The sequence below is a fragment of the Triturus cristatus genome, chromosome 8 (genome assembly GCF_964204655.1).
Source record: "Triturus cristatus chromosome 8, aTriCri1.1, whole genome shotgun sequence".
In the NCBI taxonomy this organism is placed as follows: domain Eukaryota; kingdom Metazoa; phylum Chordata; class Amphibia; order Caudata; family Salamandridae; genus Triturus; species Triturus cristatus.
In genome coordinates this window covers 1,278,746,396-1,278,761,503 of record NC_140591.1, presented here as the reverse complement: position 1 = coordinate 1,278,761,503, position 15,108 = coordinate 1,278,746,396, and the positions used below count along the sequence as shown (strand labels likewise).

General features: G+C 40.1%; 1 protein-coding gene across 1 annotated transcript in view; it reads left to right on the top strand.

Annotated features, from left to right (window-relative positions):
• TMPRSS7 (transmembrane serine protease 7) overlaps window positions 1–15,108 on the top strand; it is a 559,080-nt gene that overhangs the window by 83,361 nt on the left and 460,611 nt on the right. Inside the window, exon 7 of the mRNA XM_085623815.1 lies at window positions 7,662–7,890. Within this exon, the coding sequence (XP_085479941.1) occupies window positions 7,662–7,890 (229 nt within the window). The remainder of the gene's footprint in view (window positions 1–7,661; window positions 7,891–15,108) is intronic.

Genomic DNA, 15,108 nt, shown 5'->3' with positions numbered 1-15,108 from the left:
TAATATACTTTCTCATATGATGCTGTTACCAAAATTTAATACACCATTTTGCCTAACTTTGTACAAGAAAATGTCAGATGTTAAAACATTGAACATCTCTATGAGGGCAATCCTCACATTCTGATGTTAATTTTTCGATTACAAGATATACAGAGAATGCCTCCAGTATAGATGATTGTCCATACATTATTTTAAATTCAAAACATTGTGTAGTACAGTGTCTTAGAGAGTATGAATTCAAGACAGTGGATCTAAGAATATCTTTTGCTCAACTGTTGTTATTATTTAAGAAGCCTAATTCTCCTGCTTCTTCCTCCACTGTAGCTCGATTGGTCAGCTGGGTAATGACCCTACTCGGGATTAACACGAATTCGTCCCGCTCACGGAGTTTGCAGATTTTTTCCCATTCTGGGTAACGTGCAGAGTTCTGAAATACTCTGCTCTTTGGAGTTTTTTCTCGCTCGCACTCGGCAATGTTAAGTTGGCAAGTGCGAGCGAGGAAAATATTACTCCAGACCACCTCCTGGCAAGATTTCTCAACACGGGCAGTCCGGATGGCTGCTACCACTCGTATTGAGAAACCTTCTGTTCACATCGAGAAAGCTCCCGCTCGAGTAGAATATCTATTTGAGCGGCAGAAAGGAGCAGCACGCTCTTGCACTGCCAATTGTGCTGTTCGCGCTGATTTTCCAGTGGGGGACAAACACCTGGCGTTAAAAATCAGTGTGAACGGCACAACCTAACGCACTCGGCGGCCTGCGAACTTTGCGTAGCAGAACTCTGCGAACCCTGCCCAGGCCTAGTTTCTGGTGCTCATTCCATTGGGATTGGAATTGTATCTAACTTAATTTGGCCTGGAACGTAGTTGGCGGGCATTCTTTGATCTGCTGATTGTCCAGAGTGTCGATATTCAGGATGTTTTTATTGCAAATCAGTGGCTCACAAATAGTTAATAGTTATTATTAAACTTTAAACAAGCTTAATTGAGCCTCTGGTCTTCCATAAATGTAGATTTTCCTAGCTATTGTTGGAAAGGAAAGTCCTGATCTTTTTGAAGTTTCAAAGGTGCATATTGTCCCTCCTCTGTCTAGGTTTCATCAGTTGCTTTCTTTTGCCTGTATAACTAATATAAATTTACTAGTTTCTTCCGACATGGTCTCTGATTTGCTTTTTTATTAACAAAATAGGATGAAAGTGAATCTGGACTACCTAATAATGTTTATGGGTCGATATGACTGGTTATCCTAGCCTGCTCGGAGTCACCGCAATTATAGGAAATGTAGCTGCTGTAAACAAAGGAGTGAGATAAGAGAATGCATAATATTCCTCTCCCTGTCCTTAAAGAAATCAGGGATTTCCGTCACTACCATAGCTATGAAAAGCTGTGTTTTCCATGGTATGTTAAAGGGGACTATACATGCTTGGATCACATTGAGCTAGTAGACACTCCTCATCTCAAAGTCCAAACCTTATGCTAAGGATCACCTTCAGGTGAGTTTGCAGGCAACAAGCTCTTATTTGCCACACAAGAGCAGGCACTGCGGACATTGCATCAGGTTCTCCTTTCAAACCTCTTTAATTATTGTCTAAACATGGGCTTAGTGTCCAGCGCCTGATTATTTCCATATAGGTAATAGATATGTGCTTGGCCAAGTTTTCCTTGCTCCTCCTACCTCGACCTGCAATTCTAAGACACCTTCATTCTTGCAACTCGCATGTACTTTACTTTAAAACTCAAGCAAAAAGAGACATTGTGGCAGTATTCAAAAACATGTTTTGTTAAGCACATATATTATTACAAAAGCTTAACTGTCAGTAGAATATTACTAGTGTCCAATGCCACCTGTCCTGTGCACTCCTCCTTCCATTGCCCTCCATGCACTACCTTCTACACCAAATTTTCTTGGAATTCAAACCTTCACTTTAAAGTTTAGACACAATTCCTTGTTTCAGGCACATTAACAGTCTGAGCTGCGCATTCAAATCTGTGACTTGTAATTTACAAGTCACAGATCTGCACAGCAAAAACATTAGCCACTTAGTGTACCTTTGCAGTACTGTATTTTCCAACTGTAATTTCATGTCCTCCTTTTCCAAACATGTAGGCATAAGCATTAAAAAAAAGACATGTCTTCCTGCCAATGTGGTTATCCCCATGTCCTCATGGCCAGGCACTTTCTAGGAACCCAGGCCCATCAGTTCTAAGGAGCTCTTCAGGAACCACTAAATCGCTCAGCATCTCATACCTTAATTTTCCACCCAATCTACAGACCAAATGCCCAAAAAAAGGAATTTAGGAAATGATGGACCTAATCAGCACCTTATCCATTAAGTAATCTGACAACATTTTTCTGTTCTTTGTACTTAGGGGTATTCCTCTTCAAAGCCATCTGTACCATCATCAAAGCCATGAATTATTGTTTCACTTTGATTCCAGAACCCACATTGCTGTGTTCAGCTGCCAAGTGCAATGAAAATCCTTATTTATACAACAAAAAGGCACTATCAAGCACCACCTCACACATAGCACATAGAAATCTACCCCGTCTCCTCGGCCCTTTTACATTTAATAATGAAATGTATCTCAAGGATTACCACACCAGACACCTATGAGGTAGGTCTGAAACTTACATATTTTTCCACTACCAGTAAGCTTATATTTGCTTTTTTTTACCAAAATAGTTCTACAATATCATAAAAGAAAATCTCCATAAAGAATTGGAATAAATAACAATATAAGCTTTAAGTAAATTCAGAAGTGTTAATGCAAGAATAGGTACTTGTCCAATAAAGAGTGTATTAAAATCATTTGAATGTTATCATTCAATTTGCATTAATCCTTTCTAGACTTAGACAAACTGATCATTGCAAATCATTTGACAAAATCTCCCCAGAAGAAATAAAAGTTACTAAACCAGACATCTAGCAGGTAGGGCCTGACAATTATACCTTCTAAAACAAAGCATAGTTTAGCACATTTTCCCATTAGCAGTAAATGTATCCTTGCTTTTGTTTAATCAAAATAGTTCCACCATATCATAAAAAATCTCCCTAAAGAATTGGAATAAATAACAAGACACACTTTGAGTAACTAAAAAAGCGGTATACAAGAATAAGTATGTGTCCATTAGAAAGTTTTATAAGTAGCCTTAATATTATCATCAAATCTAAATTAGTTCTTTCTAATAGTAGATGAAGCACAATTGCACATCGACTGACAACTCCTCCCCCAAAGAAATAAAAGTTAGTACACCAGACACCAGGCAAGTAAGGTCTGAAACTTACACCTTCTAAAACAGGGAGCTTAGGTTAGTAACCTTTGCCCACCAGCAGCAAGCTTATCCTTGCTTTATTATCAAAATAGTTTCAGTATCATAAAAAACCTACCTAAAGAACCTAAATAAATACCAAGACATTATTTGAGCAACTACAAAAGCACCAATGCAAGAATAGGTAGGTACTTGTTCATTAAAACAATTTTTTAAAACGTTTTAATAATTTTATTTTACATTAGTTCTTTCTAAATTTAGATAAAGTGATCATTGCAAATCAATTGATAAAATCCCCCTACAGAAATAAAAATTCACGCAATATCATAAAACACAGGTTTGTACTCAGAGAATGTATGTAAACATTTTTAACTTAAGCACGGAATTTGAACTGGAACTTGAAAATTCATTTGGTTTATAAAACCCTAATTGTGTTTTACTTTTCCCAGCACTCTTCTTTTTTAAGAACTTGCAAGAATAGAATAATCCACAGTTGAATGATTGAAATAACTGGAGATTAATTTTTATAACTTTTAATGAAAGCAATGCAACAATATCTGTTCGTAGTGAAGTTGTGACATTTGTAACATGGCTGAAATTGGCAAAATTATTAACATATTGTATGCTCTCTTTCTCAATCTTTTTCTTTTTTTACTTGTTCTTGTTTAATTATTGCTACACTTGTATTTTTATCGAAGATTGGAAGTTGCTTTTTTAATTATAATTTGATTACGTAGGCACTGTGTTTAGCCCTGAAGAAATTTCTCTCTGTAATAGTTGCGAAGTATATTTTGGCAGATTCTGAGAAAAGTAGTTCTGGCAGTGAAATTAGTTTCAAAAGTCAACTCTTGAAAAGCATTCCTCTTGTGTTCAGGATGTTAAATTGTACCAATAAAAGGAGCAACATATTTTCTATGATTTGAGACTCATTTATTCTCATTTCACAAGAATACAATGGTAAACAGCAGGCATATATTTGCATTCAAACGTGATGTCTCTCCTAGTGGCCCTTGATTTCAAAGGGCACACCATCCAGCAAGAGCATTGTGCATCATAGTATCCCAAACATTGAACTGTCTATCTCTGGCTTTTTGGCAGCATGTAGGGAGCACTTTGCCTCTTACAAGGCCTTAAGCCACACTGTTGTTGTTAGCAATGCATAATTGTCTTCTTCCAATCTGTTTTTCTTATGCTATTCTAGCATCAGGATACCTCTGGGCACCAGTGTGTCTGTACTCACACTTACACTTCACAAGAAGAGACATTGATCTGCTCAACGACTACTTTGTCCTCATCTAAAACTGGGTTCAAGGGTCTACCTCACACAGCATCCACAAAGATCAAATACAACTTAATTGTCATAAGGAAAAAAGAAGGAAAAAACCTTTGATAACCAGACTGACTCTTCAGCTTGAAGCTGGACTAATTTAAGTCTCCTCAAGGGCAAATGTTGGATTCTTCATCCACGATGGCTTCCCACACACAAACCACACTGGCAAAGCACTCAAGCATCCTGGAACCTTTTATCACTTCTGTGTAGTATAAAACTATTTCCCCGAATTCTGATTTAAGAAATTCCATACAATCCAAGTACTTTCCCACTTGGATGGTAGCAGTACCCTACTCTCTAGATGTCAGAACTTACACAGAATAACATCAATTGTCTGAGACAGAAAGGGTGGAATAAGACATTAATGATATCTGGTCATTAATTTCTTCTCCTGATCAGCATACCAACAAGAGTTGTAGCCTCTTTAACAGATGTTTTGCCAGTTTGCCTTGCAGTTATGTCACTGTGGGTGGCATAATTCAGAAAAATTTAGATAGGAGCAATTTTTCTGGAGAAGGATAACAATTCAGGATCACTATAGCACTGATATGGCATACCATATTGATGTTGAAGTAGCTCACCGTACTGATGTTGAAGCAGCTCACTATTTATTGTGCTGGATTTAAGTCAGGGGAACATAAAAAGTGAGGTGTGAGACACAAACATGTATTCGCACCTTGCACACAATTAATACACAAAACCACTGACATGTCATTAGCAAAAACAGTAATAACATTGTCACCCAGTGCCCACACTGTCCACTCACCATTTAGACACAACACCAGCAGTACTTATATTACCCACAAATTAGTCATTCCTAATTTACATGCATCACTGGGACACAGTGTCATTTCAAAGGTTCACACATGGACAACTTAGTGTAGCTAGTAAAAGCACTGAGTAGAACACATAAGGCTTTTCAATCCCTTTTAAAGCTATTGCTTTGAACATTTGTGATTTATGTCACTGCACTGTGAATCGTTCCAAAATTGCGGATGCTGTATTCACAATGTTAACCCTTCTAAAACCCCAAAATAATTAACATAAATCACAACAGAAGGGATGGAAAGAGCACAGTGACAGCACCAAAACAAAAACCATTCTCATTAATGTCCAAAAGATCAAGTTTGAAATCCGCCAGTCAAGAAAAACATATGTGATTCTAAAAATATTCTTTATTTCGCATCACAAAACCATGGGAATCACACAGGGCCAGACTGGGTACTCAAAGCAGTCCTGGCAATTTCGCCAGATCAGCCCCCAGAGAGGGGCAGGATGCATGTGTGAAGCACTGCTTATTATGTTACTGGGCGGCGATGTTTGCAGCACTGCTGCAAAACCAGGCCCTAGTATCAAAACGGGCCCTCACTGCTACTAAACGGGCACCCACATTCCCAGCCTCCCAGGGAAACGCACAGCCAGTCCGGTCCGGTCCGGTCGTGGAAGCACAGCCAACGTGTTTCATCCCAGAGAACAAGTGCGACTTCTTCCAGGCTTTATAAATTTCGAACAGCCCATTACATTGTCATCCCTAAATGTTGAAGATAGATGGATATAAGTCCCTTCGGGAATAGTGTTCTGAGTAGTAGTAGACACATTGATATTTCTGGTCTGGGAAGCGATGTCACAGACCCCGCCTCTTGCCCTGTCTTCACAGTATGGAGTACATTGTCTTTGGACTAGAAATATCTAGAATACTGCAGTGTGTATATTACTACCCAGAACACTACTCCTGAAGGGACTCATACCCATATGAACATTGCTAAATGATGTCAATTGACCGCATTTTGGGATGACAATATTATGTGCTGTACAACATTTAGAAACCCCTGAAGGAGTTCCCTCAATCTCTGGGACAAAATGCTATGGCTTATCTTCCCATTGTTTTGTGATAAGAAATAAAGAATATCTTTAGAATCAAGTATGTTCTTCTGGACTTGTGGATTTCAAACTTGAAATGTTAGATATTTAGAGAATGGATTTTGTTTTGGTGTAGTAACTCTATGTGCTTTTCCAGTCCCTTTTGTTGTGACATAATGCTTTTGAGTGGCAGACAGTGCCCTGCTAATGATGCACACAGTGAAAAGAAGGTATTCGTAGGTGCTACTCTTCACGCTCTACGTCACTTTTTCAGTTTTTTTTTTTTTTACTTTAACAGATGTTTAAAAAGAATTGGGAACATCTCAGTACCCTAAATCTCAAGGACATAGTGCAATTTTTTGTCAAACTTTTAAGAAACATGTCCCAATGTGTAGAATTACAAACTTTTGTAACCCAACTAGCTTTATTAGACATGAGGCGGACGATTTTGTAATATTTTAATGTAACTGAAGCATTGAATGGTAGCACAATGTCATTTACAGACAGGATACTTTCCATTCCATTTTGTTTTACTGATAAAACTAAATTGCACACAAATGATAATGTGCTAAAATCGGGTTTCTTTGAATATTTATCATTCGTGCATCACCATGTAAAGTTGCTTGATTTGTTTTGATCCTATTAAAATCTTGGAGTCCATCACTCTAAAGAATTACAACAAGAAGAAATGTGCTCATTTTTGCTTTCCTAACTGCTGAATGTGTACAGTTCATTATAGGTATTTATTTTTTGCTTTAGGCAACATAAAATGGCACCCTAGAGTCTTTCTTTTCACATACCTTATATCCCAGGAAGATTGTCATATAATTACCTTTACGTTTCTTTCTCTGAGTGCAAAGTGGGAAGAGTCTGTAAACACCAATCCCTATATTAAAAAATAGGCAGCAATTTGTCAGTAGATATGGCCTGACATTGGAGCTCTGCCTTGAAGTGCAGCAAATGTGACAAGATAAATGCAGAATTGAAAGGCACCTTTTTTATTGCTTGGACTCTCTCAACCTCACCAGCACCCACAGCTTGGGAAACACTGTTTTAGGGGATTGTTGTTCATCTATAACTTGAATGTTAATTTGCAAAATCACAGAGCTACAATACATTTGTCAGGTGATTTGTTGGCCAGCCTCCTCTGTATTGGCCGTAGTATTACTTAATTATTAACATCTCATTTCTTTTTTTCACAGACTCCAGTTGCATATATGACATGTATGCTGAAAGGCCTGGTCAGCAGTTCCCTCTGGACATATCTGAGTCTTCAAGTCAAGCAATTTGCCACATTAAACTGATTGCTTTACTTGGCCACATAATTCGTCTATCATTGACCTCTATTCAGATTGAAGCTGACAACTGTATAACCGAGTCACTAACTATTTTTGACTCACTGGTGCCAATCAAAAGCAAAATTCTGTACAGGTATGAAAACTTGTTTGTAAATGTCTAAACTTACTTCTGACTGAGATATAATCAATTGAAAAACTATTTATTTATTACAATGACATGTTGTCAAATCTTTCTCACACCTCATACATTTAGGTCAGATGTGGTTGAAACTATGACATATTCAGTATTTGTTTGGTGCGATATGACCACTAGCTTGGATAATTTGCAGACTATAACTAGGAATGGGCTATACAATTACTTTAGTGCTAATCAAGCGAAGTGCAGCCTTTTTTTCAATTGACTCACAGAGCGAAATTGGGCTGCAATTGAAACAAAAAATGTTTTTTGTTTTCTCTTTATGTGGTTCTGCCCTGCCAGGAAAACAAGAACCAAGGAGAACCACAAACACCATGGTGCCGATTACGATCCGGTAAAAAATTTCCCCGTGCGACTCTTATCCGGTCTTATTACCGTACGAATCGTACAAGTGCCGTACGAACTGGCAATCACGATTCGCATGGTAAAAAGTCCATACGAACCGCATTGGGAATCATTCCCCACACGTCCTCGGGTCGGAAAATGTGTCCGACACGTCCTCGTACGATTTACCGTACAAATGTGAAAGGTGAAGTCCGACCGAGGAATCACGATCCATCCCGTGCGTCCGAGGTTACAACCGGATGGAAAAAACACCGTCCGCACCGAACTCCCATAGCAACCATGGAGACGTGCCCGCATACGCGCCGACCCCCCCCAGCCCCCATACGTACGCACCGTACCCCCCCCAGCCCCCGTATGTACGCGCCGACCCCCCCAGCCCCCGTATGTACGCGCCGACCCCCCCCGTGTATGTACACCCGTGTGCGTTCGAGTCGAACCCCCCATGTACGTTCGAGTCGAACCCCCCCGTGTACGTTCGAGTCGAACCCCCCGTGTACGTTCGAGTCGAACCCCCCTGTATGTACACCCGTGTACGTTGGAGTCGTACCCCCACCTGTGTATGTACGGTGCTTACCCCCAGCGCGTAGCGCTGGGGGTACGCACTCGAACTCGAGCCCCCCCCGTGTACGTTCGACTCGAACGTACACGGGGGGGTTCGACTCGAACGTACACGGGGGGGTTCGACTCGAACGTACACGGGTGTACATACAGGGGGGTTTGACTCGAACGTACACGGGGGGGTTCGACTCGAACGTACACGGGGGGGTTCGACTCGAACGTACACGGGGGGTTCGACTCGAACGTACACGGGGGGTTCGACTCGAATGTACACGGGGGTGTTCGACTCGAACGTACACGGGTGTACATACACGGGGGGGTTGGCGCGTACATACGGGGGCTGGGGGGGGGGTCGGCGCGTACATACGGGGGCTGGGGGGGGTCGGCGCGTACGTACGGGGGCTGGGGGGGTACGGTGCGTACCGGGCCACCTACTCTGGTCGATTTGCGCCGTACTTCGCTTTTCCGGCACTTTTTGGGTGCCGTGAAAATATTGCCGTCCGGACTGCTGTCGGTTCGAATCGTAATTCCTGGGTCGTGAAACACTGCCTGAAAGCGTCCCGACGTCACGTCGCAGCATTCCCGGATCACATTCGTATGTATGTTTTCGTCGGTCGGTGTGTTTTACGATTCGTACGGAAATGGTGTTTCCGCGCGAATCGTAATTCCATGTTTGTAAAGTTTTACGACCGGGTACGAGTCGGACGGGGAAAACGCTCCGTCCGACGGTTCGTACCCGGTTTTTGCCGGATCGTGATCGGCACCCATGTGAGTTGTACAATTCAAATGTTGCTTGCTTGCTGCATTTTGACCTCAACTTGGGGTATTGTAGAAGTCTGCAATGATTTCTCTGTAAAACTGAGCCCCATTAGCGAGTGTCACAAATCTATCACTATGACTGATAACAACCCCAAAGAGAAGAAATATCAGTCACTAATGAAGGGTTCTTTACTAAGATGAAGGTACCCCAGCAAGGCGTGCTTTAGGGTGATATGAAAGGTAACACCGCACCGAACGCTAACCTCGAGGGGGGCTGGGTTTTGAAATATTTATGAGTTTAAAAGCAACTGCTGCAAAGTTCCTTGTGTGGCCAGCAATTTTCAGGCAACAATAAAATTGTCAAGATAACTCTGGTGAATAATGCACCTGCTAGAGAGAGATCCCAGTTTTGTCTACTGGCAGTTTTGAGTCATCATAAAGTAGCTCAGAGGGCTAAGATACCGGCTGCAAAGGACGTATATACCGTGCAGATCACAGAAATGTATTTTATGTAGATAGCTAAGTGGGTTACTACTTTTGTAAGAGTGATACTTTTGTTAGTAACAGTTCATAAATTCAAATCCTAATATACTACAGTGAACTATGATATATCCTCAAAGAGCTGCTTGTAAACTGCAAGGTATAGGCTAGAATGTTATGTTTTCCCCCCAGTCTTTCATTATAATAATGTTGCTAAAAAGGTTTTTTTGGGGGAGGAATACACTCTTATTGGTATAGCCAATTCCAACTACTGTGTTATTTTTGAAATCCTGAGTTTGTGCTTCTTCAGACCAAGCACTCCTCAAATATGCTACCTACTCGTATGGCTGATGTGACTCTTACACCTTGTAGTTCTCATTATCTTATGTAGAATTTCCTATACTCTGATTTACACATTGTTATATTCCCAAGTTAGGCCCATGTAGCGAAGCAGCTTATTTCTTCCATTGTCACAATAACATTTCAGTTGTGACCTTTTGCACATATTTGCGTGCAAAACAATGTTGAATTAGTTTCCCTGAAGCTGAACTTGTTTACACATCTTGCTTCGCACAACATTATCACAATGCCCTGGACATCATGTAGAAGGTATCTTTTCTACCTATGTGCAAATGTCATCTCTATCTTCATCCATGGGGCGACAGGGCTATCTACATATCCGTAACATTACTAATCGATATGCGCATCGCAAGGCTGCTTTCTATTATAAAAGATGAGTATCCTGATAGATTAGCAGAGGAGGCACTCCAGCTGAAACCAGAGGTCATTGCATGCTGAGAAATCACCATGCAGGACTGCAGCCAGGTCAGTGTCAAGCATTTTAATCAAAAGTGCAGGCTTTACGCTTTTCGAACTGGAAGTTCTTGATCACTGCCAACCAATGTAGAACACATTGCGTGATTTAAATATCCAAGTTCGCGCCTCAAAAGCGATGGACGAATTGGGCAACAGTTCAGTTTCCTGAATTTTTTAATCAGCCCACAGGGTTTTTTTTATCAACTTCAATGCACAAGTTACTATGACACCCACTTTGGGTTTCATCATTTCATGTAGAACTGCTGATTCCACAATGCTTTGCGGCCCACATGGGCGGGAAGTCCGGCCCAATGAGGCGGGAACTTAGATATTTAAATCACGCAATGAGTTCTACATTGGTTGGCAGTTATCCTGTGTGTTATGGCTTGTGATCAAGAACTTCCAGTTCGAAATGCGTAAAGCCTGCACTTTTGATAAAAATGCTTGTCACTGACCTGGCTGCAGTCCTCATGTTTGTAAGGAGGTACTCCCCGGGAGCTCGTGCTCATGGGGGCAACCTTTCCTTCGTGTATATATATCTTACGATGTTGGCCTTCTTTGCCACTTGGCATTTATTATATATATATATTTTTTATAATTTTTATTTTTATTATTTTTTTCATACATATATGTTGACTCTCTGTACTTTACTTTGATGAATCATGTATATGTATTTGAAATTGTGTGATTCTATGTATGGATTTCACATTTATTTACTGTGATAGTCTGTTTTTCACTGAATCAACACTGCAGTTTCACTTTGTAACTCACCCTGTTTTCTATGTCTACTAAATTGTGAGGAAGTACTTTTAAGCCCTTGACCACTTCCGGGTTACTGAATGACTCTTTGACACAGACGGTTGTCGTTGAAACGCGTCAGAGTCAATAAAATTGTTTTTCGCCTATTTGAATCCTGAGTGCGACTCTTTTCTTATGCTGGAGCAGCGTAAGGCTTTTTTCATATATATATATATATATATATATATATATATATATATATATATATATATATATATATATATATATATATATGTTGACAGAATGGGCTACTAACAACCTCAATGCCTCCATGAACATGGTCTGCATTTTAATAAAATATGCCGAAATTGATAGGGCAGAGACTGTCAAGCAGATTGATATACTCTATCACGAACTGGATGCCTTAGAGCAACAAGAGGCAGTTAGCAAAGGAAGAGAAGACATCAAAAAACGCCTTGATAAACATGAAGGTATCATAAAAGAGCATAAAGTATTCAAATTTGCACGAGACAAAAAAGACTATGAGGCTGGAAGAATCTTTACCTTTTCAAAGAAGTTTGAATCAGTTAAAAGGCAAGCTCTCGTGACCAAAACACCTCCTGTCCGTGCACAAAATCATGAAGCTATTGTAACATCTGACAAAGACCTTAGTTCAGTGATCAGCAGCGTTGATTCAGATGAAGACTGTTCAACATCAGAGCAGCTACAACCCCTGACAAGCTTTACTCCATCAGAAGAATTGGGGTTTATCATAGAAGACACACACTGAGGCCGCGAATACCTCAGAAATCAAAAGCTGCAGGTGAAATGAGCGCCGCAAACAGAGGCGCAAGAGGAGGAGGCAACAGGAGAGGAAGGAAAGGGAGAGGGAAGTTCCACCCAGATCAGTAAATTCTAGTATCGACACTACTACTAATACAGTCATCAATTTGACAAATATGGACCTTAATACCGCAGAAATCCAACTTTTGGCTTTGGGACATTCATTTTGCCCAAAAAATGGTTTTAAATATGTGCAAACACGAATTGACGTATTCAAGTTTATACGGAAACTGAAATTGATCAAATATCACAAACTAAACAAGGCAAGCGGCATGGCCAATTTGATCATTGCCGAGAACCAACCAAGAATGCAACTACAGGCGTTGGGTGTTTCTATGTTAAAAACCATGTACACACTGGCAGGGCATACTGATGTGAACGCTACAAGTACTCAGGAAGAGCTTCATCAAATGGGAATTGCTAGTGCGAGTCCAGCAGCAAGCCCGTTTCGCCCGCTATCGACTTTTATCCCAATGATGCCGAGAGATGCCATAGACATTTTTAGCGATTGTGTCATTGAAGATTCTGAAGGTGCTAAATAGAACAGTTATGTATAAGAACATACATCGAATTTATTCAGAACAACAATATTCTAAGCTTATGCGAAAGATTAATGACAATGACAATGTAATAGTGAATAAAGCCGACAAAGGGGGCAACATTGTGTTATGGCCCCATGATGCCTATCTGAAGGAGGCCACCAAACACTTGAGTGACCCTTTATGTTACAGGAAAGCATCATTCAATGAACTAAAATTGGTAAAGGATCAAGTGTTTAAGGAGTTGGCACAATGGAAGAGGGAAGGCCTGATTAATAAAGACGAACACAATTTTTTTTAAACTGACCATCCTATTACCCCGACATTGTATTTTATTCCGAAAGTGCATAAACAAATTAGTCCTGTGCCTGGTCGACCGATAATTTCTGCACAGCGAGGGTTATTAGAATCCATGTCAAAGTACGTGGACTTTTTTCTCCGAGAACATGTGGAATCCCTTCCCTCTTACATTAAAGATACTGGTCATTTTTTAAGCAAATTGAGAGAAGTCACTTGGAGTACTGAATATTGTTTCATAATTATGGACATTTGTTCCTTATATAGTAGCATCAATCATGATGACGGGTTAAATGCCATACAATGGTTCCTTTCTAGACGGGATGTGAGATTTAACCAACACAACAAAATGTTGTTAAAAATGATTGAAATATGTTTGACTAATGACTTCTTTTTGTTCAATAAGGAGGTACACCAACAACTTCGGGGGGTGGCTATGGGGGCATATTTTTCCCCCAGCTACGCGTGCTTGCACATTGGTTGGTGGGAGAGACATGTCCTCGGCAACACCTATAGAGACACTTTTACGAAAAACATTGTCAGGTGGTGGTGTTTCATAGACGATGTGTGTGTGATTTGGCAGGGATCTAAAGAATCCGCACAAAGCTTTGTTGATGAAATCAATAAGAACAATTTGAATTTGGAATTCACAGCTACTGTTAGTAATGAGAAGATGGAATTCCTGGATTTTGAGTTATATGTTAGCAATAACACAATACACACTAAACGTCATAGAAAGGCTACTGCCGGAAATGTGATGCTACATGCCAGTAGCACTCACCCTAGACACCTTGTTAAGAGCATCCCCTACGGTGAGTTCTTAAGGATAAAGAGGATTTGTAGCAATGAGGACGACCTAACTGATTGTTTGACTGACTCTGTGCATAGGTTTTTGGCACAGGGCTATAAAATGAATGATTTACAGTCAGCTCTATTTAAAGTACACAATAAAGATAGAGAATTAACTGTACCCAATAAATAAGGAAGTAAAGCATCAACTGAAATAAGCGATTATAAAACCGAGAACTCAGTGGTCAGGCTTATTACCACATTTAAGTTGTCAAGAAAAATAAGTCAGAAAAATCCTAAATAAGAACTGGCTGATTTTGAAATCTGACATTACACTTGCCCCCAAATTGGATGCCTTGCCAGCTATTACTTTTAGAAGGGCACCTTCTATGAGGGATGCCCTACTTAAAACTAGTCCAGAAGTATGTGACATACTAGACATTGGCTATCAAATAGAACGGGTTTCTAAAAGTGCAGTTCCTGTAGGGCCTGTAAATTTGGAACTAACAAACAGGAATTTTTAGATGCTTTCTCCCCTACCCCGTGTAAAATCCAAGGGTTATTCACCTGTAAGACCGACCACGAAATTTATGTATTGGATTGCACGGGTCACTTAAAGTACATAGGCAGTACCAAGCTCCAGGTTTTTAATCGTATTTTACAGCACTTACGTGCTATTGTTAATTCGGACTCCACTTATCCAGTTGCACGTCATTTCAAACTAGTGCATCATAATAACTTAAACGATCTGACTTATTTTGTAATTGATGCAGTGCCCAGATCGATAAGAAGGGGCAATAGAGAGTAGAAGCTGCGACAACTGGAGAGCCACTACATTTTACAATTAGACACGAAGATGCCAAATGGCTTAAACACTGGAGAAGATTTGTAAAACTTTTTATATCATAAATTGGGTTTTGTCTTAAAGCTGCTATTCTTGTTCCATGAATTTTGATAAATGCTTTTTTTATGTATGATTGACTTTTATTGG